We start from the raw sequence: 25,931 nt of genomic DNA on the forward strand, positions 1-25,931 counted from the left end.
TATGGTGTTCGAAGGAAAGAGTGAGAAAACACTATGCAATATTTTATTAAATGATGAGAGAATTGAACAAGTTGATAAGTTCGTATACCTTGGTAGCTTATTGACTAGAGACGGGAAGATAGATGAGGAATTAGATATACGAATAAATGAAGGTAAGAAGGCTATTGGTAGAGCAGGTCCCTTTACCAGAAGTAAAAATATATCAAATAAAGCTAAAATGGCAATACATAATTCTATATTTGTACCGACTGTACTATACGGTAGCGAGGCATGGACTTATCAAGAAAAAGATAAGAGTAAAATTAACGCAATTGACATGAGATTCATGCGCATAATAAGCGGGAAAACCCTAATGGAAAAAGTAAGTAACGAGATAATTCTAAAAGAATGTCGTGCAGAAGAAACGCTAGTAGACACATGGGAAAGAAATCGGTTAAGATGGTTCGGACATGTTGACAGAATGCCAAATGAACGACTAACGAAACAAGTGTATCAAGGTATAAAAGAAGCTAGAGAAGTATGCCAGGACAGGAAAGTATGGCGGCAAATAGTTAATAAAAAGAGTGTCATTAGAGTCAATGACGCCTGAAACAAAGACCTTGGCTATTAATGGACCCAAGTGGGGAACCTTACATAACGACTTCGTGAGTTTTTTCGCTTGGGGTGATTGCTAGAGAGATTGATCAGCAACCTGGGTCGGAGAAGTGTTGCGGAACGAACGTGTTATTTACTTAAATAGCACGAGAATTCTGGATCAATCTGAAAAATCTCTATCCCTTCCACACACTACTCCTTTCCGCTGCCGAGTGAGTCACGCCTACCCCTAAAGGGAAATGGCTTAATGGTGTAATAATAATAATAATAATAACTAATTTTACATATAAATTTTCCATTTGAAGTAGAAATTTTTGAAATAATCGATACTCTCCATTTTTTCTAACTTACTTATTTTTTCCACCAAAACATTGTTAAAACTGTTAAATTAAATTCTTTTTGGATTTTTATAAAAAAAAAAACAACTTCATTAAGAGAAAAAAATTTTTAAGAATTTTTTTTGATATATTTTCGCAAAAATTTCGAAAATAACGCGAGATAGAAAAAAGTGTCAATATATTTCTCTAAAACGTTTATAAAGAAACAAATTTGTTCTTTTGACTGTTTTATATGTTATGATGTTTTGGCAAAGAATGCGATTTTTAGTTCTTCAAACAAATACAAATTGTTTCTTCTCTTCCAGAAATAATTATGATCGTAGGCATACGTGCATACGAGTAAAACATTCGCCTATTCTTCATCTACCTATTGTTTACATGGTTCTGCAATAAGAGAGATCCCATTTTTACATTTAAATCGCTTTCAGAGCACGTTTTGAGCCATTTATAAAAAAATTAAAGAAAATAAAAAAAGGATTTATTAACGAAAATTCAGTTCAAAGATTTGTTTTTGAAAAATCCAAATTTTTAAAAATGTATTTCAAAACTATGTTTTATTATGAATAATTTAAAAATAACATCTTAATATCACTAAACTCACCAAATTTATGAAAGGGCAAAGAAAAAATACCAAAATTTTCCATTTTGAATATCACCCCGAGTTTGTTGAACTTTACAGCAATTATTTAAGTGTTTTTTTTTAACACCTAAGAGAACCGATAGTACAAATTTGATTACAATTACTAAAACTATATGAAATTCTTCAGATTATTTGAAATTGAATTGCTTACCATTATAAAAAACGTTGATCTTTTTTTGATAATCAGCGTTTTCAATTTTTAAAATTCAAATACACATAATTTATTTTCTTTGAAAAGCACCACCAGGCCACTTTTTAGGATTACACCACAACTAATGAGGAAGCAGTGTTCATCAAATGAGCACCATACAATTATAAATACAATCAAAAGTTAAGACAAGAGATTGAATTCACAGCTAGTTTTAATTTTGAATTGTCGATTTGTTGAATAATAAACCAATTTTTTGGAAATACAGCGTTATGAAAGAATTATTCACGTACACAAATTTATATAATTTATCTTCAAATTATATTGAACTGTATAAATAAGTTAAGAACAAGCAGCAGTAGATAAAAATTAGAACGTAAATTATATTTTTCATGTGCTTAAAGTTCAGAACGTTTAAATGGACGAAATTTTTTACTGTTAACTCTAAAACTAGAAATAGTTCTAAAATACTAATTTAATTATATTTAAAATTACTGATCAAAAAGAAAACTTATATCACATTATTTTAAATTGTATTTGGAACAATATTTGTGGATAAAATAGAATAGGGAAAAAATATTTCGTTCATTTCAACGTTCTGAAATTCAGAGATATATATTTTTTCTGTTGCATTAATAGGTTATGACATGCAGAAATCACACCCTATAAATATAATCCTTTCAGTAAGACTTTAATTAGATTAATGAAACATACAAAAAACGTATTGAAGCAATACACTATAAAACGAAACCTTTGTAAATAAATCTTTCGCCTACAAAATTGTGTTATCCTTTGTTTAATTTTCCAACTTTAAACAAAGAATTAATCTTTTCAGGAAAAAGTTCGTAATATAATTCGATCAAAGCAAGACATATGCGCACATGACCTGTCCTACTTTATGATCAAAGTAACCTAGTAAACATTGCGAAACAAAATTTTTTAATTTGCAAATTCAGCAGAATGTCAGAATCCCTAACTTAAAAAATAATTGAAAGTGTGTTTGTACTGTCGAATTGTCATATTTAATATGCTATTTTTTATTACAAAAATCGAATCGTAAACATTGACTCATCGTAAACTTTCCCAAGACGTCAAATGCAATGTGACGAGATAAATAGTAAAGAAAAGAAAGTACGAAATTTACCTGTGCTGAGGAGCAAGCAAGACCCATTTTGGTGGATTAGATTTCCTTGCAATGCGATGTTTTAATCCCTGGAATTCCTAAAAAAATTAGGAGGAAACAATGCTACTATATTCCGTAAAACTGTCAATTTTGGAGAAGATCTAAACCCGAATTCCGAATACAAACATGGCTGACTGTTTTATTATCTTCTGGAATCAGCTGTTCCCAATGCAGCCAACCATACCAGCGCATGGTACCAGCGTAATGCCAACGTTTTAATACTAAAAGGCGGTCCATTTAAATTCAAAGAACTGCCAAAATCTTACAATGAATAATTGCCATATTAACTCTTGATTTGAATAATAATATAAAATTAATAAAGCATCTATGTGTACCGAAAAATTCAGCTACTTGTAGCAAAGTTTCTGTATAAATATTTCGTTTTCCAGGTATCCATATTCGTGCCGAAAAAATCCGGCTATTCGCACCGAAATTATGATTCACGTAGCCGTGGCCATTTCATAAGTAACTATGCTTTTGCTATATTACAAATATATTTACTTAAATGTTCCAAATTATTCATAAATCATTAAAAAGATAAAGAATAGACCACAAAACATAACCTCAAAAAGAAAAAAGTAACTTCACATGAAAATTTTTGCCATATCTGCAAAGAGCAATTTTTACAGTAATGATATAATTTTAGAAATTACTTCAACGTTCTTGTCCTCGTGAGTCAGTATTTACCCAATTATACCGTTATGTGTTGCTTCAGTATTCAGTTTGTTTGATAGTGTACATAAAAAATAAAGAGTTTAGTTTAAAATCTCTGGTTTTAACAAACAGAAAATCGAGTACTTGTGATTACGTAATTTTTAAAGGTTTGTAGCAGAAATTATAACCACTGTCAAGTTTTGACCGATTATGATAGGACCGACGGCCGACTCGAAAAGATCGAGAGCTGAAAATACATAAGTTTTGATTATCTTATGTGTTTTAGCGGCATAACGTGGCAGGGAAACAACTCGAACATTTTAGTTCAGTTCCGTACTTCAGTTGAGTTATTTAGTCGATTACGAGTGTTCGGAGCGTTCGGATAAGGAGATGAATCATTCTTTCTGTGAACCATCAATCATAAAGAAGTGTGACCTTGATGATAAGTGCACCAAATTTGCATAAATGTGCAACTCACTTTCAAGGTTAAGTTATTAGAAAGACGAGAACGAAATCGCTTTAGAGGTTAGACTGTTCTTTTACTTCTCAGTTTAGGATTTTTAATTAATCATCTATATTTCCGCCATTTGCGAGTGAGTATATATAATTTTTCTTTTATTGTTGTTATTCTATGTTTTAATTGTTTTAAAAGCCTAGGCTGTTTGTAATCGCTTGCTCTGAAGACTGTGTTCTGATTTTAAAAAATTGTTTCCATACTTTTTGAATTTGTGTTCTATTTTTGTTTTTATCCAAAAAAACTTACATATGTATTATCTTGTAATTCGGTCAGGTAAGTATAAATAAGTTTCCGAAAATTGTATAATTTTAGGCCAGGAACCAATAAATTATTTTATTCAATATGAAAATAACAAAAGATAGCGGTATTTATTGCGGTTGAATATCAAAACTCTTTTAAGAATTAAAAATTCAACATATAGAGTTAATTATGTATTTAATTAATATTGTGATGTGCGTTTAAAAAAAAATATTTTTTAAGAAATTTTTGAAAATTTTAAATAATTTTAAAAGAGTTGACAATATTATTTAAGAGGTATTTTAAAGTACGTATATATTAAAATATAAGTCAATATTTTTAACGCTTTTAAGCTGAAATAAAATTTAAAAAAATTTTTTAATTGTTTTAATTTGGAATTTTCTATTTTAAAACCAACTTCTGTGTAATATCTTTGAAGATTTATTAGTTAAAAATAATTTTGATTTATTTTTTATATTATTTTATCGAATAAGATTGATTAAAGTTATTTTATATTCTTATTGAAAACTATGGAAAAATGTTTACCATTACAAAATTTAATCTTTTTTTCCATTTGGAATGAAATATCATAATCCATGAGAAAAAGGCTTGTTTATTTGCAGGTTTACTGAGAAAACATATTACGTGTGAAGTAAATTATAGGATATCAACTGTTTTTCTCTGAACTTTTAATACCTTCAGAGAATAGATTTTTCAAGAATTACTCATTACTTTAGAAAACCTTTTATTGAATTTAAAAAATACTTGCAAATTGTTTTTCAAATAAAAAATATAAATCATAAGCATTTGCAGTTTAATAATAATTTAGCCTTATTGAATTAGCTAATTGTTTTGTTATTATTACAACCATGATTTTTTAAATTTTAGTATTGTATTTACTTATTTATTATCCTAAAGCTTAACAAATTTGTAATTCAGTTTTATAAAATCATGGATATAAAAAATACGTGTTTGTGTCCTTGAATTTTAATGCAGTTGATTCATACATATCAGAATTCGAATCTAACATTTATCGTTTTGTCAACGAATATCTCTACCAGAAATTCTTATTAAACTGTAATTCTGTAAAAAAATCAATTAAAAAATTAAAGACAGTTTATTTTTTTTTATTTTTGGTAAATCATAATAATTTTCATACAGTTTCATAAAACTGATCAGCTGAACAAGATTGAAAAATCAGAGATAAAAGTGTCGATGAGGATTCTATTTGAAGATTTTGCACAAGTAAATTTATACTTGAATTTAAAGCTGCACATCTCTTTTTAGGTTCTGCAAGTTCTTGAGCGATAAAAAGAACATTTTTAATTGCTATTTAGTATTTAAAAATGATCTTTTAATATAGCCTTATAATATTTTTCTTATTTAAATTCTCTGGTTCCTCCCATATCGAAACTCTTCTTTTTTATGCTTAGTTTATTATATTCCAAATTGAACTGAAACGCATAAAACTAATTTTGAAAATCTGCGTATAGATTTTATGGCTTGTTTTATTGTCTTAATTTTAATGAGCTGCTTTTATTTTCATAGAACACTTAAAAATTGCGTATCTTGCTTCTCATTTCTGAAATAAAATCTTAAATGTTTAAGCACATTTCGCCTAATTTATATTTCTAAATGTATGTAAACATCTCAACGAAAAAAGTACAATTAGTAGAATATAATATAAATACTCTGTAAATTATACTTCTTGACTTCTACAAAATATTCCTAACAACATTGAGTTCTTTTAGAGGCAATTCAATTTCAGAATAAATCTAAATTTGGTCTGTCTCAAATTTCAGGAATGCATCTTTTGAGATCCTGAGTAACATTTTCCCAGGCTGGTACTAAATTATATTTGATATATAATTCCTGAGGGGAATAAATAAATTACCAGAAAAAATGGACGGGAAAAATGAAAAAGAAATCCAACCAATCAATTGGCCATATATGAGTTTAGCATCCCTCTCTACATCGTTCGCAGCTAAATTAGCAGCTGTGGGAATTATTTGGGGATGGGGGTACATGAATTTGAGCCTTGCTTGGCTCATTGCTCCAGTAGTTTTGTCTGTTTGGAGAAAAGAAAGAAAGAAGGATCAAGAATTAAAAAGACTCATGGCACAAGCAACTGTTTTGTGCAAAGAAAAAGACATCATTGTTAGTAGATTGGACGAACTTCCTTCCTGGGTTTATTTCCCAGATTTCGACAGGGCAGAATGGCTTAATAAAGTAATTTTTGATGTCTCATATGTATATTTATGCTTTATAGTTATGGTAATGATTAAATTCGATATTTTTTCCTAATGAAATTTTATTTTCACTGTCCATTTTCCATTTGATAATTAATCAACACCATAGCGTTCATGAAATAATATAATAAATTGTATTTTTCTAGATTTTATACAAAGTTTGGCCAAGCGTAAATCACTTTGTTCGGGATTTATTCAAGCAAAGTATTCAGCCAGCAATCGTCCAGAGCCTGGCTGAGTACAAAATGAAAGGATTTCAATTTGAAAGATTAGTTTTAGGACGCATTGTAAGTTTTTAGATTACACTCGGAATTTAAAGTAAAAGTCTGAAATTTGTTTCAATCTTAATATAATTAAATATAGAAAAATGTCTTTCAAAATCTATTTATTACAGCCCCCGAAGATATATGGAATTAAAGCTTATGATAAAAATACTTCGAGACATGAAGTCATTTTTGATCTGGATATTCTGTTAGTATAGTAGAAAATATAAAAAAAATTTCATCTATTTTTTCCTCTTTTCATGAATTAAAATGGTATTTCTAATAGGTATGCAGGTGACTGTGATATTTCCTTTACCGTCGGGAATTTTAAAGGTGGAATAAAGGATTTCCAGGTAGAAAACTTTGCTTACCTTTTCCATTTTTTTTAAATTTAGATAAGACTTAAAAGTTTCTGAAATCGAAAACTAATGTTGTGGATTATTTTAGATCAGAGGGGTAATGCGAATTGTGATGAAACCTTTAATTCCTGTCATGCCTCTCGTTGGTGGAATTCAAGCATTTTTCTTGAATAATCCAGCTATTGATTTCAACCTCGTGGGAGCTGCAGACGTTCTCGATTTTCCTGGTTTTAAGTACGAGCCTAATTATTATATTGATTATCACTTTTATTTAAATGTCAAATATTTTACTTTTGAATGTCTTACTGTAAACTTGAATATGCGTTTATTTGAATTCATTAAAAAAAATCATATAAATTGTAGTGAAATTTTGAGGAAGACAATAACACAACAACTAGCAGCTCGTTTGGTTCTACCAAACAAAATAGTTGTGCCACTAACTGCAGATGTTCCTCTAGAAACTTTAAAAATGCCTGAACCAGAAGTGAGTAGCAATTTATAGTAAAAGAAAATTAATAATTTTTTAGCCGAAAACTAAAAATCGAATTACTTACTTTCTAGGGTGTCCTGAGAATTCATGTCGTGCAGGGAAAGCATCTGATGAAAAAAGATATTGGAGTCCTAGGAAAGGGAAAATCAGATCCATATGCGATTATCAGCATCGGAGCTCAAGAATTCAGAACAAAAACAATAGACAATACGGTAGATCCCAAATGGGATTTTTGGTGCGAGGTAAGTTTCTATTTTCATATTAGGTTTCTATCTTTTGTATTCCTAATGCATGTATTTTGAAATTAATTACTGAACCTTTTGATTTCTTATGCGAGCTTTTTCTATGGCAAGATCTAGACGATGCTCTTATTCATTGACGTGATTCAAAATAAAGTACTATTTTTACATTTTTATGAGTAATGGAAAAGATGTTTATGAGATATAAAATCGGAGTTTATATCGATGAAATCACACTATCACTTTCTAAAAATAGTCAGTAACAATTGCCGCAAAATGTCAGAATAGAATATAAAACTAGAATGTATAGTTTTGATTAAAAATGCTCCAAAAATTGGCACAGAAATCCCGAATGTCAAAAATTATAAAGTTGTGCTGAATTATTTGATATTTGGTTTTATATTGGGCTATGATGGGTTTATTTGAAAATAGCAAATTTGAGGCAAAATAAAAAAAAAGTATTTGGACCAGCACCGCCATGCTAATAAAAAAATGGTTCTGAGCAGCACAAAAGACGTACAAGAATATCATGGTGTATCTCAACTGACTTCAACCTAGATGAGCTCTCATCTCTCGTTTTTTTTCTAATCCCATTTCTCTGATACCAACGATCAATTTGAGGCCATGAAGCAAAAAATCCCTATGGGGATTTTTGAATAAAATTGATTTTTTTATTTTTATTCGGAGTTTATTATTTACACCTGAGACGCGTTTTAATAACCTCCGATTTAGTAATTCTTAGAATTGCTGGCCCACGCAGTTTCTCAGCGCGCATGGTGAGAGAAGGTTGCTCAATATTATGTGTTCGAATTGCATCTTCTTTGGCTGGGAGTCTATATCCAAAAAAGGTTCTAAATGTTGTATACCTTTGGACACCTTAAACTTATTAAAATTATTTGAAATAGGTGCATACAATTTTCTATTTAAATACACAAATTAAATGTTCTATCTCTTATAGTTTGAGAGGAATGGCGTTTAGAAATTATTTTATGGTGAAATTTAAAAAAAAGTTCTATCTCTCATACATTCGATATGTCCCGATCCTGAAAAATACTCGTACACTGCGATTTAAAAACTGTTTGGAAAAAATATAAAGTATCTAAAAATCATCCGGACTACTCAGGCATGTTATAATGGGTTCTCTATGAATACAATAGTCTTCATTTGTTTTAAAAGGCTTTCATTGCAATTATGAACGGTATAATACATTTTTTCTGTTAATATTTTCTTTGGGATTTTTATTTCCTTGAACTATTTGAGGTACAAACCAAAGTTGCACTAGAAACAAGTTATCTCGATAAAACTCAAAGCCTAACAAAATTTCATAAAAAAGGTTATTTGTCAGGAAACTGTAATTTCGGAAGTATGAGCGAGATTATTATTATTTTAAATATATTTACATTTGTTTAAAATAGTTTTAATAAGTTTAAGGTGTCCACAGGTATTCAAAATTTAGTCTTTTTTGTGCCAACTCACAAATTTCAAGCCAAATAATTGCTCCAATTTACAATTATTTCTATGACAATATACATAATGGCCTCAAAAAAAATTAAAAAGTTAAGTTTATTCGAAAACTCCGCTAGGGATTTTTCTTTCTTTTTGGACACAAAATGATTCTGAGGTATCGCAGATACCTAGAATAAGCATCCATTTCGGGTTGAACTTAATATTATGAACTATTTTTGAAGAGAATAAAAACTCAATATTTTTTATAAAACCTAGCACCGTGTCTTCGTTTTTATGAAAAAAGTAACATTGTAACAGAATGTAATGAATATTCACAATATTATGTTGAAAATACAAATGCTAAAACAAGCATTTGTGAAAATGTTTGGTAAAAAAATAATTCCATGCGCGCATAGTTAGTTCGTTCCAGTACAAGTTTTTTTGATGAAAAAAATAAATAAATAAATAGATATTCTGAGGGGAGACTGAAAAAACTCGAAAATAAAAGTGCGATACTGTAAAATTTTCGAAAAAGGGGAATATTTGAGATGGCAAATTCCCTAAAGTACAAAATAGAACAAATACCCGAATTATAAAATCTCCGAATGTTTATAATATTACCGCAGTTGTAAATTCCCGATAATAGAATATCAAATTGCGATAGTATAAAATATCCGACAGTATAAAATTGCCGATACAGGCGAAACACCGAATTACAAAATTCTCGAATAACTAAAAAATTTTTTTAATAATAAAATGAAAATAATAAATCAAACAAAACACTTTGATTGGATGAAGATTTATTTTGTTTTATTTATTATGAAAATAATTTAATTTCAGAAATGATATATTATTGCACGTTTGAAAATTCGGCAATATTATAAACTGTTGCCAATTTTAGAATTTCGAGAAATTAATATATTGATTTTTTTCGGAAAATTTACAGTGTCCATATTTTATTTTTCGAGGTGTTTCAGTCGTCCTGTGCTGATTTGTTAGCATTTTCGCTCTTATTTTCATTTTTTCAAAAACTTTTTTGTAGCAAAAAAGGCAGACGGTATCAAATTCTGAGACATATTTTATGAAGGAAACTATACACTTATGTTCAGAAAGTCTAATTGTTTCACTCAAATTTTAGAGAGCTTTACATATTTACTTCTGCATGAAAATTTCACATTGATTCATCTCATCGCATGCTTTTGTGTGACAGTTCTCTATAGAAATTTAAACCTTTTGATGATACAAAATTCCTCCGAGGTACTTTAAATCTGTACTAAGAGCGGATAGTTAAAGTTTCAATAAGAAATATAAATACGTTTTAACTTCTCAGACTTCGTCAACCTGTTTGGATAATAAATTAGAATTTGCAAGCAATAGAAATAGGTCTCATTTAAACGTTCCATTAATTCTCAGTATGTGTGATGTGCAAATGTTACGTGTGATATATTACTTGGGTTAGTGTGTCGTGATGTCGGCCGTCGCTCAGCAGATGACAATCCAAGTATGGGACTTTGATGACGCAAAGAACGATGAAAATCTTGGCAGGTATCGTATAAAATACAAATTCTCTTTTTGGAACAAACATTTAAACACATAATCTCTAATCAAGTCATCTTGTGTAACAGAATAATTGTACGAAATTCTTAAAACCAAAAACAATATGTTTTCAAAATATCAGTGTGATCGGCTCATTAGAGACAAATAAATGACAATAAGAGAGGAAAACAGAGCGGTGAAATTCTGTTACACGATATGGCTTTGTTAGAAATCAGGTTTTTAAAATTATTTTTCAAAATTTACTAAACAGAGACATTAAGTCATAGACTTTGATTCCGTTCTTTGAAGTTCGGTTCTGGGTCAACTCTAAATATATAAATTCTCCGTTCTCTATTGTATTTTTATTTTTAATTATTTTCTTTTCAATCAAAGTTTTGTAAGAGCATTTAAATATGATTTGCCCATAAAAAGCGATGGAATTGGGGTTCCATTTAATAATTTTAAAAAATCATATAATTTAAAATTACATTCAAAAATGAAAATGTGTCCAAGCCTTGAATTTTTAAAACTAATTTTGAAGGAAATTGAATAAATATGAATTCTAAAGATTAATATTGTGCATTTTTAAACTGATGGAACTCGACATGAAACAACTTTTTATGTGAAGTGCTCGAAATTGCTCAATTGGTAATAAGAATATTAAAATTTGGTTTGTTATTTCTTTTGGCAGAATAAATGGTTTAGATCATTTTTCTTTTACATAAGAAAACTCGTATTACATTTTAAAAAATTTTATTTTTGAATATAATTAAAATTTTAGCTTGCCTTAATGTTTGAACGCTTTCGTTTTAATTTTCAAAAGATCAATTAATTCCACACTATTTGTTTAATTTTGAATTAAATTCAAGTTGATTCTTTTTAAATAAAGTAATTTCATTTCACCATCAGGTTTTTTTCAACTTCTCAAGCATTTAAAAATCAAAATAAATTAAATTATATTTAGCTTTAAATTTAAAAAGTCTAATTTGTGAATAAGTAAATTTATAGACATTGTTGATTTATTAATATATCATTTGGAAAATCACGATTTAATTTTTTAAGTTTTACATTTTCATTATTTTTCCTATTTAACTGACATGCTATGGTGCTTTTTCTGCTTGTTTTTCTGTGTGGTGAATTTGGGTGTTTTCTGTTTAGTCGTTCATTATGCTTGTACTAACATTAATATAAATAAATTATTGTTTTTTTTACCTTTAAAAGTGGGATGTGGAGTATGAAATAGTGGTTACTTTTTTCTTGTATTCTTATTCGAAATTTTACTCAAGCCTAACTTTTAAAAAATCTGAATATTTTCAGTCCAAAAAATTTTTGGTAGGAAGAAATTCGTATTCTACAATATTTTATGCATAGTTTTCGATATATATAATATTTTAATTGTCAATTTGTCCATTTTCCAATATTCTTGGGATAAGAAAGTTGCCATTTAAAATTATTTTGAATAGAAAAAAGTAAAAGTTATTATGTGTCAAACACCAAAAATTTCAAATCCTACTTGAGGTTTTTCAATTTTCATAAATCAGTCTCCGATAGAGTAAGTAAGGTACAGTAGAAGTCCGATAAATCGCCGTCCGATAAGTGTACACTCCCCTTAAAACGCCATCACACGTACAGCACACACACTAATTGTGTTTCTCCCACTACGTGCGCTATTTTGCTAATGATTTGCGCCCATGCTTTACGCACGCGCACACCTAATATTGTGCTACTAGAGGGGGCATTCGATAAGTCCGCAATGCCTGAAATTTTCCGCCCCTACAGCCCTGAAGTTGGAAAGTTATCGGACTTGTACTGTATTTAATTTAGATTGGATTTTGTTTGCATGAAACTGTTATTCTACTAAAAACGCAAGGATTTTTTTTCAATTTTTTATAAATAGCACTGCTTTAAAAAAAAATATATAATTTTTTTTTCATTTTAAGTCATTTCAAATTAACTTTGGAATTTGATACAGGAAAACTTTTAATTTCAAAGTTTTAAATTATGTATCGTATAATATATTGTGAAGGAATTTGAGGTGTTTCACATTTATCAAATGAATTCATTTTCATTGTTTCTTTTCAACAAAATTTAATATAATATTCTTCAAAAATATATTTGCAAGATGTGAGGAACGTATACATTTAACATTATAGTGCTATATAGAATAGTTCTAGATGTTAAAGATATACATACCTATGATAACATGTTCGTATTAAAAAAAAACATGAATTATATAGAGGTGAACATAGCTTAGAGTGGACGTAGTTGAATTTTCACTATATTTTTCAATTAACCCTTGTTTTATTACAGGATTTAAATTGGCTGACGAGTAACACTAAATTTGCTTCAGGTTCGCGTACTTTTCGGAGAATGTTTTAGGAAAATAACCCGAAGTCTTTAAGGGCATGTGACATACTTACAGTTTCCCTGGATTTTTTTCACCGAAAATGAAAATTTTTAAAAACTGAATTCGGAGATCCTATAAAATATCATAATGGACGTCTCCAGACTCTTTTTTGAGGAATAATAACAAAAAATTTATTGTGATAAATAAAAATTTTATGCATATGCATTATTTTGAGGTTACGTCGTTTTTCATCTCTGCCTTTCCGATAATCTGGAAATTATTTATGAAATAAACTTTTTTGATTGCCTGCAAACAAGGTTAGTTCCAAAAACATTGTGTAGTTTGGAAGCAACGCCGGGGTGAATTGTAACACATAACTTCGAAATATACACACAAGTTTGAGCGCGCCTAGGGCGCGCGACGGTTGAATCTCGCGCTTCGCGCTCGGATATTTATCCTTTGCATTTGGAATGCTTGAAAAAAACTTTATCAAAAAAATCTCTTTTAGATGGCAGTATTTATTTGGGATAACCATTTTTGTTAATTCATCTTTTTTCGTATCCTACATAGTTTTTCCACAAAATGGAATTTTTTATTTTCCATTATTTTTTGTGCAATCAAAATTTGAATTTTCGATTTTTGAAGAAAATCCAAAAATTGGTTATGATAATCTTATAGGGCTTTCAAAAAGAAATGTTTTTCTTCTCTTGACTTTTTTTCATATCATGCGTTTTTCGCCTTCAAATTTTGATTTTCGGTTGATTAAAAAAATGTTGAAAACGCTATAACTCTAAGAATTTTCTTTTTATCGAAAAAAGTCATAAGGATAAATTGTTTTTTTTTTTTAATACTATAAGTATCCGTACATAGAATTTTCAAATTCAGAAAAAAGTGGTCTCAAAAATTTACTTTTTTAATGTTTATCAAAAATTGCTGGTTCACGAACTCGTCCTTTCTTTTAGGACCTAAAAAAAAGTGTGCCAAAAATGAATTTGATTCGTTCATTTTTTCGAGATTTATCATGTTTACCGACGGACGGTCGGACGGACAGAGAGACAGACAGACAGACGCCATCGTGAAAACCTGATTTTCCGATTCAGGGGGTCTCGAAACGTGGAGATCCGTTGAAAAAGTGTGATGTCAAATTTCCGACAATTCTAATACTTTCTCAATCATAAATGATGAGAATGAAAAAAGTGTGCGTGGACGTCCGTTATCATGTTCGCTATCATTTCCCAGATTTTGAAGGCAAAATATTTCTTATTCTAGGAAAAAAGCCGGGGGAATCTAACACTGAAAAAATCGATACTATTTCCTAAGCGCTATGCAAATTAATCACATTTTGCTAAATTAAAACTTTTTTTAATTAACCTACAAAAAAAGTGTGTGGGGACGTCCGTTAGCATGTTCACCGGGGAACCTAAAACTGGTGAAATCGACTATTTTCTAAGTATCACATGCCCTTAATTTAGACCAAGACACAAAGATCTTCATTTATGCTCGATATAGATATTCAAATGATATCATTCTTAATAAAAAATACTTCTAGTCTGGACTTTTTCTTGATTCTTTTTACTTCAAAAATAATATAATATTTCAAGCATCAATGCTATGAAACTAGCAGGGTAGAAAATCTCTAAAGTTCATTGGAAATGACTCATTCAGAATTAAATCATTTAAAAATGAAGTATTTTAATTTTAAAAGGAGAATATTTTACAAGAAAAAATCAATCTTTCGAGATTGCAAATTCTTTTTTTATTTAAAAAGGAATTGTTCAAACACAGGCTGTTATCTATTCAATCAATTCGCAAGAGGTTGAGCTAACTGTTTGGGATTGGGATTCAAATATTCCTGGTATTCGATTTGATGACTTCCTGGGAAGGTAGTTAGAATTATTGCATGATTTCTTAATTTGCCTTTGGAAACCAAAATAATATCATAATACACTAATAGCCGAACCTCTAACAACTATCTTAATTATCATCAAACCTTCTATTCTAATTCGAATATTCCCAGGCCCTGTGTTTTGTTCCATAGAGTATATTAATTACATTTTTCTGGTTTGAGAGTTCGAACTGCATTAATACATAATTTGGGTCCCATCGAAACTTCTCAATTTTACTATGAAAATATCCTTTCAAGTCTCAAATCTTTTCCAAATCGAAGGTTTCCAAAATTTGATGAATCTCCAAATTATATTATGTGGGATTTTATTTTTGATGTCAAAAGATAAATGGACACTTTTTTCCTATGTTTTAAAAGTATCAATTTTAATTTTGGAATTTAAGTTATCCAAATGAGAATTCTTTTTATTTTTATGTTTGTGACTTGAAGAGACATGAGAAGTGAATTTATTTAATTCGATAACATAATTACAATTGATTGACTCGATCGAAGTCAATAAAATAAGTTTAATTAAAGCTTATGTGTGGTGGCAGTTTATAGTGGAAGAGGGCTTGGGACCCAACTGCAAAATGGTTGCTCGCCTATTTGACAAAGACAACACTGGTCAAGATGATCATCTCGGCAGGTATTGCAAATTGCGCAAAATAAAAAAAATTGTAAGGGTTCAATTTTATAATGGATAACTGGATACTGGTTCCTTTTCAGTTTTAGATTTTAGACCTTATGTGCACGATTCATTTTTACCAATTCAGTTTCAAAAGTACCCTTGAGTCGCCATGTTATGAATTTGTCTTGTATGTTATACAAATTCATTTGCGTCCTAGCCACATTTTGAATATCCTTTTGAATTGAAAATAAGTGTATATATTATTTATTTTAATTTGTTTATTATTGAAATAATTAATTGTCAGAGTAATATTTATTGTTCTTGGATCGAAAAAACGCACCACCTAGCATTTTTGTAATTTTGCACGTCGAACTTTACTTTGGAGAGGAAATAATATTTTTAATATAATGCATTTTTTTTTTTTTATTTATAGCATGTCGCGTGCTTTTGATTAACTTTGCAAAAAATTAATCCGCTCGTATTGCCGTTTTAACCCTTAGCTTGCACACCTCAAAATAATTACATAGCTTGCACATGGGGTATTCCGGACCCCAGCGTGAAAAAACGTTTATATCTTTTTTGTTTTTAAACATTTTCATGCGAACATTTTTGTGTAGGTTCCTTGACATCTTTTCTAAGCATTCTTACAGTTTTACAATGTTAAATCATTGTTTAAATATTAAAAAAAACAATGCAATGCTAGCGGGAAACTTTGAAAAATCTCTGTTCAAAAATGCCCTGGGGTATTTTGGACCCCGTGTGCAAGCTAAGGGTTAAGTGTAATTTCTACACTATTTTATGTGCCCATTTGTCTTCATTTTCATCAGAATTTTGTGTTAGTGAAATCGTTGTGGTTTCAATTTTACTAATTGATGTTTTGTAATGAATAGGGCGACGATCGAAATTAGTCGAGTCAAAAAGATGGGAACTCTTGATACTGTGAGTCTGAGAATAAAATTAACTTTTTGAAAGTTGGGTAAACAATTCTTTTGATCTGTTTTTATTTTTTATAGTGGGTTTCTTTGGAGTTAGTAAAACATGGAATGGTACACCTAAGACTATCCTGGTTTCAACTTTCAAACCAAATTTCTGACCTCCCAGCTGTAGGTTTCATCCTAAATATTTGTTTTTCTAAAATTTTAAGATTTTAGATAATACTGCAATATTTAAACAATATTTGTAGGCTTTGAAAGAAACTCAACAACTGAGAGTTACTTCCATGAGTACAGCAGTTCTTATTCTGTACATCGACTCTGCAAAAAATTTACCGGTTAGTGTTGGCTTTTAAATTTAAATAGTAAGATTTAATACAAAAATATTTATTACATTTAAGGTTTTTTCTAAAGTGCCATTGACAAAGCATTGAAAAGATCGAAATTAATTCAGATTTCAGTTCTAATATAGACAAAGATTTTTGGCAATTTTTCTGTGCTTATTTATATTTCGTTATTTGTTTTGTAAATATGATCGATTTGCAGTGTATTCGAGGAAATAAACAACCGGATGTTTATTTGGAAGCCTGTATTGGAGGGAAAACGGAAAGAACTGTTACAATATTGAGATCCTGTGATCCAGTTTGGGAACAAGGATTTACTTTTCTGGTAGCTAATCCTGAAACTGGAAGCATGAATTTCCAGGTAAAAAAATAAAATATGTAAATGGTAATTTGAATTAGAAATTAAACTTGTAATATGTGGGCGTCCACATGAAAAGGGCCTTTATGGCCCGTTCTATGTTAGGAGATGTTTGCGTTTTACCAAGTCAGGGTAAAAATGATTATTTTCGGGTTTGAGTTGAGGCTCATATTAGAAACTATATACTGAATCTATTGGCACTATAATCATGTCCCGAAAGCAACCGCAAGTGGGTATTTAATTCATGTGCGAAGATAAATTATAACACGTGCATTTACGTCATTCGCTAACTTCGGATGCATTTATATCAAATAGCGGTTTTTCGAACTTCTAACTTCAAAAGTCTTTATCTTAAAATTGTGGGAATTTATCCAGGTGCATAACTGTATACATAATTATAAATAGGAAGTAAGCATTGATATTTTAATTAAAAACGATTTAGATTCTAAATCACTTTTTGATAGATTATGGACGAAAAAACGGGAACGACAGTCGGAACAATGAGCTACAATATTTCCACTTTGATGGGAAGACCTAATCTGGAATTAAAACAGGAACCTTTTGATTTGGAAGAGGCTGGAGGCGAAAGCAAATTAATAATTTCGATGGTTCTGAAGGTTTGTATATAAAATTTCATCCCCACAATCATAAAATAATTCTGATTTAAATACTGTGTGTACTATTGTACTGTATTTTTGTATTTAAACTCTATTTTCAGATTCTAAAATACGAACCACCAAGTTCGACTTCAGATGATGAAGATTATCCAAACTTAAGTGATTCTGGCCAGAAAATCGAACGACAAGAATCTACTATTAGCAATATGTCCAGCAGCAGTAAGTTAAGCTAAACTAGTAAACAAATATTACTCAATAATTTTTAGCTCTATTAACATTGTATTTGAACACTTTGCAAAAAAACTAATTTAAATGAAATAATTGATCATGAAGTGTTCTTATTTAGGACAGTATATATATATATATATATATATATATATATGTTTTTTAAAGACGTATATTAAAAAGAAAACTAATTTCCTGTTACTGGTCTTGCTTAAAGTTAAATTTGTTGCCGATTGTTTAAATAATCTGAACTTTAATTTGGTTTCAGTTCCTCCGAGTCCATTGAAAAAGCAGCCATCGAAAGAATCTTTACAAAGTGTGGGAAGCATCGCATCTGTACCAGGAACCGCAAATATTTCTACTGGTCCCGAAGTTCCAAATCCCATCGACGAAGAACCTTTAATTGTTGAAAATGCATTTTCGGAAGTTTCTGCTAGTCCAAATCTCGTTCACAGACACACAAGTTTCACTTCTTCTGAAGGGGATGCTAAACTTGGAAGATTACAATTGACTCTACAGTACAGCGAACCCAGACAGAAACTTTACATCCACGTCCACAAAATTGCGTAAGGAAGAGTTTTTATATTGCAGGAGTTTTACATTTTATTCCAAAAGAGCAACTTTGGGAAATATTTTTAACATTTTCAATTAATTAATACGGTTTGTAAATGTATGCAAACACTCAAATCCATGCTGAATTTACAAAAGCCGAGGGGTTATCCACTAGCCATTTTGATGTGAATCTGAATTCAATAATAATTCAAAAAGTACAGAGAATTCAAGAGAATAATCCAAAGAATAAAAAATTAAAATAAATTCAGTTACATTTAAATGAATTAGGTAGTATTTAAGGGAATCCTGAAAAATTCAAATGGATTCAAAACAATTATTTAAATTACTAAAATGGCGTAAATTTGTAGAAAAAACTATAGAGTGAATTTTTTCAAGAAGACCCAATTTTTTCTTTTTTTCTTTATAGTAATATGTTTGGGATATCATGTGAGCTTCGTCCTCGCTGAACTATTCTTTCATATTGAAAACCTTATTTTCTATAATATATAATAAAATTTTCATAGTATCAGTTCTTTTTTTAAAGATTCTTAGTTTTATGCCTTAAAGAAGCTCAAATCACATGTACAATATTTACCAAATTTACGTTTTTTGTTTAATATCAGGTATTAGACTTTAAATAAAAAATTCGATGAAATAATGATTGCCGCTATTCTGCTTTAATTGATTTTTTCTTACTTTAATTAATAATAGTAACAGTGTAGTCGAAGGAGAAGAAACAGAAAAAATAGAAAATGCAAAACTAATAAAAAAGTAAATTTAATAACAAAGTGCCAGCAAAAGTTATAATTCACCAATTTTTTAATTTAAAATGAAAATTCTTTGACTATCAATTCCGTAAATATAAAATTTTAGAAATATTCGGAAATGTACGAAGTTATAATGTTACAAAAATAATGGAAAATTTAGCAGTATTTTCGTAAATTTACTTTAAATTGCGAAAAAAGTTTCGAAATGTTCTGTTACATGTAATGGCATATAAATTTCATTTCTCGAAACGTAACACAGTTTTATTAAAAGTTTCGAAATTCGCAGGTTCAATGTATCACAAAAATTCCTTATTTTAACTAAAAATTTTCCCAAATTTATCCTAATTTTCTGGAATGCATAATCAGAATGACATACCCCAGTGGACACCGGGACACCCTACCCAGGAAACAAAAATCCATTCACTTCTATTGTGAATGGGTTTCGAAGGCTTTTGAATTGCGTATCTGTCACTGGAATTTCAAATTGCCTCCGATTTGTTTTTTAAAGGCTTTTAGTCGTTATAATTTTGTTGACTAATTTATATGTCGTAACAGACTAATGACTGATATATCAAAAGGAATCTGGACCTGCGCATAATTTCTTTTAATCTTTCGATAGTTTACAAATTTAAAAAATCGTGTAAAATATGGCAGCTTAACCCAAAAAAAGTAGTCGGTCTCATTCAAAAAGAAGGAAACCGATTCAATATAACCTTACTTGAACTGGTCATTGTAGTACATGGCAGATTCGAAGCGGCTTGAAAAAATGACCGATTCACATAGTCGCAAACCGATTATGTTTTAATTTTCTAAATCTGCAAATGACAGATACGCAATTCACAGAGTCGTCTTTTCAATGGATTCTTTTTTCCTGGGTAAAGACGCCCTTAGAATGTACTTCCATGACCTGTGACTTGACGTCTTTAATGTACCTGATGTTCTGAATATTAAAATGAACGAAATATTTTTTCTCTATTCTATTTTATCTACAAATATTGTCCCGAATAAAATTAAAAAGAATGCAATGTAAGTTTTCTGTATGATCAGTAATTTACAATATAAATAAATAAATATTTTAGCACTGTTTCTAGTTTAAAAGTCATGAGTAAAAAATTTCATTCATATAAACGTTCTGAAATTCAAACACACGTCTTTAGGACATTTTTGGATTTTTTCATGCCTTTAAAAGGTCCTCAGGACGTCCGTCAAACGCAGGGTTGGTAGCGTATAATACTCTACGTTATTATATTATCATAATAAATATAATATAATAATAAATAATAATAAATAAATAATATAATAATAAGTAAATATTATATTATTATACGTGATTTTCTACGCGTATATTACCTCTTTAGTTTTCCACGCGTTTTGGCGTATATTACGTCAAATGAAAACTTTTAGTGCGCATGCGTCAATATTGAAAAATTCTTAAATTAATCTATTTTTTATGCAAGTTGTGGTTGCCGTGTCCACTTTTCAACTTTTCCTTACAGTAAATAGTGAAAAAAGTGTATCGAGGGGGTTTAAAGGAACAACGTGGGACCAATTGTCCTACAAACTCATAAAAGGCGCGAAAGGAAAAAATGCTGTTTCGTGCATTATTTGTGATAGTGTAATTCACAATATTGCAAAATCTAGAATTCTGAATAATTTTTCAGAGTTTTATGTTTATCGATTCGTAATTTTTTTATTCGTAGTAATATGAACCATAATAATTATTCTCGAAAGAATCAAACGACACTTTGCGAAAGTTTTCGGTCCTTTCTTCCGCTCGAAAAACTAATCCTTCCATGGAATTCCATTATGATGTTGGGTATTTCTTCCCAGTCCAGGCATAATTATAATTCTCTATTACTGTAACGCATTTTACAGAATTCTTAATAATCATATTATATTTAAAAAATGAGTTTATGTGCTTGCCAATACTGACGACACTGGTTTTGCAAGTCGGCCATCTTGAAAACGTAACTTTCAGGAGTTTTCTACTGTTTTTGACGCATATTACGCCAAAAACGTATTATACGTAGAAAATACTCGAGTTACGCGTAACTGACCAACCCTGGTCAAAAGACGTTTATAGAAAAAATGTATGAGCAGTGTGTCCACTGGGAGTTTTGCTGGAAGAAATTCTCGAACGTTAAAAAGTACCAAAAATGTGCAAACAATAAAAATGTCCGAAATTATAAATTAACGAAGAAAAAAACTACCTAAAATGTTTAATTACGAAATAAAAATGTCCCAAAAATAGTACATTCTGAATTAGCATTCTGAATGAGAATATTCCGAAAGAAATAATAATTCTTTATCAGTTAAAATAATGTTAACTATATGAACTATGCAGTATGCACAATTACAAATTTGTGTACAATTTTCGGTATGAAAACTTTGTAAAATTCGGAATATTTCAATTTCGTAGCTCAATATTTTCTGTGGTTTCATTTTTTCCCGTAATTTGAGATTTCGGTATTTTTCTATATTCAAGATTTTTATTTTTAGGAAAATTATGTCACCCCACATAATCTTAGCTTCTTTAAAACATAGAACTAAGAATGTTTAAAAAAAGAATTGATATTTTAAGAAATTGTATTTATAGTATTAGAAATAAGTATTTCTATATTTAGAAATAGATTAGCGACGATGAAACTCAATATGATTTATCTGTCATATTACTACGAATTACCAAAAAATCAAGAAAGAAATCAAAGATGTTCTTTTTGAGAAAATTTACTTTTTAGTTTGTCGAAAAATGTACGACATTTTGGTAAATTTCAGAAAGTTTTAAGTGGCTTTACGGGATTTAAAAGAGCGCAAATTTCACTATAAACTGTCACAAAGAAATTATATGATTTTTATTTGTTCCCAAGGTACAACTACTAAAAGAAAATTGTGTTTAATTTTGTCAAAATTCTCTTAAATATTCAAGTGGCCCTAAGACCCTAATGACAATGAAAAAAAACTTTTGTCCAAAAACAAAAAATAAGTTTCTCATATTTTGCCTAGGAAAACAATATATTTCAGCCCCAAACATTTCTGTGACATCACAAGGAACAGACTGTCCGAAACCATATGCTTTCAAAGCAACCATAGAATTAATAAAAAAGATGCAATTGTATTTAAGAATTCAAAGAATACAGAGAATTCAAAACAAGCCCAAGAATTAAAAAACTTAAATGGTGAAAAAGTCAAAATAGTGCACGTCCAAATTTTTGAGAAATGAAAAATTTGTCCTTGAATATTTCTAATGGATTTTTAATCACAGGCTTTGGTTGTTGACCAAATTTGGCATAATTAAGTTGAAAATCGTAACAAAAATGTATTTTTCGAAAAATTGAGATGGCAGCCGTTTTGAATTTTTAATCTATTATAAATTTTGAACACGACAATTTTGTTCAGGGCACTTTAAATTGATTTTATTAAAACAAAGCAAAACAGTACAACTTATAATGAAAACTATTCGATTTTTGTTTATTAAGAATTTCGAAAATAGAACTTATGCAATAATAAAAACTATAGTTGATATGATTGATAAATTGAGGTAAGAGAACCTAATAAATAAATAAATAAATAAAAGTCGATATTAATGTTTTCTTTTGTTTTTATCACGAAAGCAGCCAAGTTGAAATTTGTAATGTTACTTTTTGATTTCAGGAATCTACCTCTGCCTCAAAATGATCCCCACAACATTCCGGATCCTTACGTGAAGCTTTATCTGCTCCCAGACAAGAACAAAGAAACTAAACGCAAGACTGCTGTGATGAAAGACAATTGCAATCCAGTCTTTGACGAAAAATTCGAGTACATAGTTTCCCAAGGAGACATAAATAGCAAAACTCTAGAAATTTCCGTGTGTACGCAAAAAGGCTGGCTTTCATCAGGCAATAATATAATGGGACAAATCCACATTGATCTGTCCGAAATCGATTTCTCTCAATCCGTCACAACCTGGTTTGATTTACTGCCAGAAATAAAAGACTAGACGCGGAGGCGTAGAATGGGGAGGTTTTTTCTATTTCATTAAAGTTTCGGCGGGTCCAAAAAAGAAAAATAATCCCAAAATATAGTTTTCATTCTGAGAATTTTGTTGTTAGCTTCTGAAGGAAATTTACCAAATATTTATTTAGAGAGAAATCGTTGACATTTGGAAGAACAAAATTGAAAGAAAGTCTATAGAGAGGTTGTGCTTTTTGATAAAGTAATTTATGCAGAATTTTGATTTGTTGTAGAGCTCGAAATTGTTATAATATAAAATATACTTTGTGCCTGTTACTGCTATTTAAACAGCATCTAGAAAATGTGTTTTCAAAACGTGTTACCAGTGTGATATAGCGGAAAGTTTTCAATCGCTTTTCGTACTTTTATTAATGCATTTCAATCTGATTTATTCAACACAGGTACTAAATGCAATTATAATGCGATTACAAAGCTCTAATTTAGAATATCTAGGTTTAATTATAATTTGAAGATCAGTTTTGATCCTCTACTCTTTTTACCCGACTTATAATTAATAATTAATGTTAAGAAGCCCAATTAATAACGGGGAACAACTCATAATTGCCACAACAAATTTCCGACTACTTAGAGTATTAAAGTCCAAACTGAATTTCAATGAGTGATTTAGGATCTATAATATTAAATTATTGACTGTTGATGCATTTTCTATGAATTCATATTTGAATTGAGAGCTGTCACTGCGCCATAAAATAGAAACTGTTATTTTTATTCTGACTTTAACGCTTCTGATCATAGACGCTTTTAACTTGGTATTAACTTATTAACTGATTGAATATTTGTATAAGTTTACAAGAATAAGTTTTAAGAGTGCATTATTATATTTATACTCAAGACTACATTACGGTTATTCTAAATATTCAACTGCATACTTTTAGAAAATGCTGAAAGCATTTCACGAAGTTTGTTATATCTGTTAAATGTATCGAATTATATACAAGTCATTAAAGTTCAATTATAATTTTATTCTATTGATGTTTTCTCATTTAAAAGGAATCGGGTCTATTTCATTTTCTCATATTACAATACCTTATAAATATTGTTCATAATATTTTCAACTGGTTTTTTTTGGTTTGAAACTTTAAAGTCGCTGCAAGTACCTTATTTTTATAATTCATAAGTTTTTAATTTTTACATTAGATAATTGAATAATTAGAGTTTTATTGATTATTTTTAATTATGGTGCGCGCGAAATGGAAACCAAGGAAACGCTGATAAATAGGTTTCTTCAAGTAATCCTTTTTTTCTCGAAGGTTATTAAGATCGGCAGGCGTTTTTGAAAAGTTATTTTACAGTGAATGATTTTTTAATGCAAAAGAGTCAAACCAATCAATAAGAATGAATCGGGCACCCGCTTTGCCTTGTTTGCCAGGTTTTAATTTTGATACAAAGGTAAATATCAATATTCACTAGACCCATTGAAGTTCAGTATTAAATTTCTAAACTGATAGCATTTTATGTTTGATATTTTTCAGATTGGTCAGACGAAGTTTCATAGGAGTCATCTTTTTGATAAAATCCATGACGGAGTTTATTATCTTGCAGAAAGGCCAAATGTTGCAGAGCACAGTCGTTATCCTTCGATTTATGCTCGTGGGGAATCTCAAGTTCTTCCACCTTGGCTTGCATTTGATGGACAGGTACTTTACAAAAAATTATCTTGATTTTATATATAATATTGTTGACAGCTGTCTTAGTTTTTATTTCTATACTTGTATTTAAATTTTAATAAAAAGAGAATATCATATACAAGAATTTAACTATTGAAGTAAAATGTATTTCTTTTATTTATGAATGTTTCCAAATTTAGAAGTCTTCAAATAAAAAAATCTTTTCAATGCTATTAAATTACAAGTTTTAAAGTAATTTTCAATCTTTTGAATTAGGAAGTTTTCGAGTTGTTTTAATTTCATACATAATTGCTTTAATTTGAATCTTTTCAAATGTGGAAGGCGAACAATTTAAATATGTTTTCTACGATTTTTAGCTACAAATTAATTTCTTTGTTAAATATTGTTGGTCTTATAAGCTGGGGATTGGGTTATTAAAAATTGTATTTCTGTACGGAATTCAATTTGAAAAGAATTCTTAGTTAGCAAAATATTTTAATATAATACTAGAAAACAATTTCAAAATTGATATGTTCTAATTCAGGGCTCACCAGATGGCTGCCATTGACTGCATTGGCTTCCAGTGGCAGCCAAGAGACTAGGTCAAACTGGCCCTAATAAATCTTGTCGTTCAACTGGTTCTTAGCCCTTCACGGTCATCACAGAGCAGTGATCCCAGATCTGAAACGAGATGCGGTCCAATACTATGACAGGGCTATGTCCGTGTGAATATAGTAGGAGACGCTGTAAATGACTGAGTTG

At 29.6% G+C, this 25,931-nt stretch overlaps 3 protein-coding genes across 7 annotated transcripts in view; 2 read left to right on the forward strand and 1 right to left on the reverse strand.

The window, feature by feature from the left end:
* LOC117179601 (probable serine incorporator) overlaps nt 1–3,042 on the reverse strand; it is an 11,862-nt gene extending 8,820 nt beyond the window's left edge. Inside the window, exon 1 of one of the 2 annotated variants that reach the window (XM_033371578.1) lies at nt 2,865–3,042. In XM_033371578.1, the coding sequence (XP_033227469.1) occupies nt 2,865–2,891 (27 nt within the window). In that variant the 5' untranslated portion in view covers nt 2,892–3,042. The remainder of the gene's footprint in view (nt 1–2,864) is intronic. The other variant, XM_033371579.1, reaches the window with a different exon arrangement.
* A 403-nt stretch (nt 3,043–3,445) lies between these two features.
* On the forward strand, nt 3,446–23,843 carry LOC117179585 (extended synaptotagmin-1). Of its 4 annotated transcripts, none has more exons than XM_033371544.1 (18): nt 3,446–3,724; nt 3,844–4,042; nt 6,114–6,540; nt 6,707–6,847; nt 6,955–7,031; nt 7,110–7,176; nt 7,271–7,416; nt 7,546–7,666; nt 7,744–7,914; nt 15,026–15,123; nt 16,644–16,692; nt 16,767–16,856; nt 16,937–17,023; nt 17,232–17,390; nt 17,852–18,004; nt 18,106–18,223; nt 18,498–18,795; nt 23,200–23,527. In XM_033371544.1, the coding sequence occupies exons 3-18, from the start codon at nt 6,214–6,216 to the stop codon at nt 23,525–23,527; spliced, it is 2,430 nt and encodes an 809-aa protein (XP_033227435.1). In that variant the 5' UTR covers nt 3,446–3,724; nt 3,844–4,042; nt 6,114–6,213. The 4 variants fall into 4 exon arrangements, with proteins under 4 accessions (XP_033227435.1, XP_033227436.1, XP_033227434.1 ...); XM_033371545.1 differs by lacking the exon at nt 15,026–15,123 and adding an exon at nt 15,680–15,771 and having other exon boundaries at nt 3,447–3,724; nt 3,844–4,150; XM_033371543.1 differs by having other exon boundaries at nt 3,450–3,724; nt 3,844–4,150; nt 23,200–23,843.
* A 983-nt stretch (nt 23,844–24,826) lies between these two features.
* The window catches only part of LOC117179782 (EF-hand domain-containing family member C2-like), a 27,761-nt gene continuing 26,656 nt past the window's right edge, over nt 24,827–25,931 (forward strand). Inside the window, exons 1-2 of the mRNA XM_033371883.1 lie at nt 24,827–24,951; nt 25,035–25,199. Coding sequence (XP_033227774.1) covers nt 24,898–24,951; nt 25,035–25,199 — 219 coding nt within the window. The 5' untranslated portion in view covers nt 24,827–24,897. The remainder of the gene's footprint in view (nt 24,952–25,034; nt 25,200–25,931) is intronic.

Source organism: Belonocnema kinseyi, chromosome 9, assembly GCF_010883055.1.
Source record: "Belonocnema kinseyi isolate 2016_QV_RU_SX_M_011 chromosome 9, B_treatae_v1, whole genome shotgun sequence".
In the NCBI taxonomy this organism is placed as follows: domain Eukaryota; kingdom Metazoa; phylum Arthropoda; class Insecta; order Hymenoptera; family Cynipidae; genus Belonocnema; species Belonocnema kinseyi.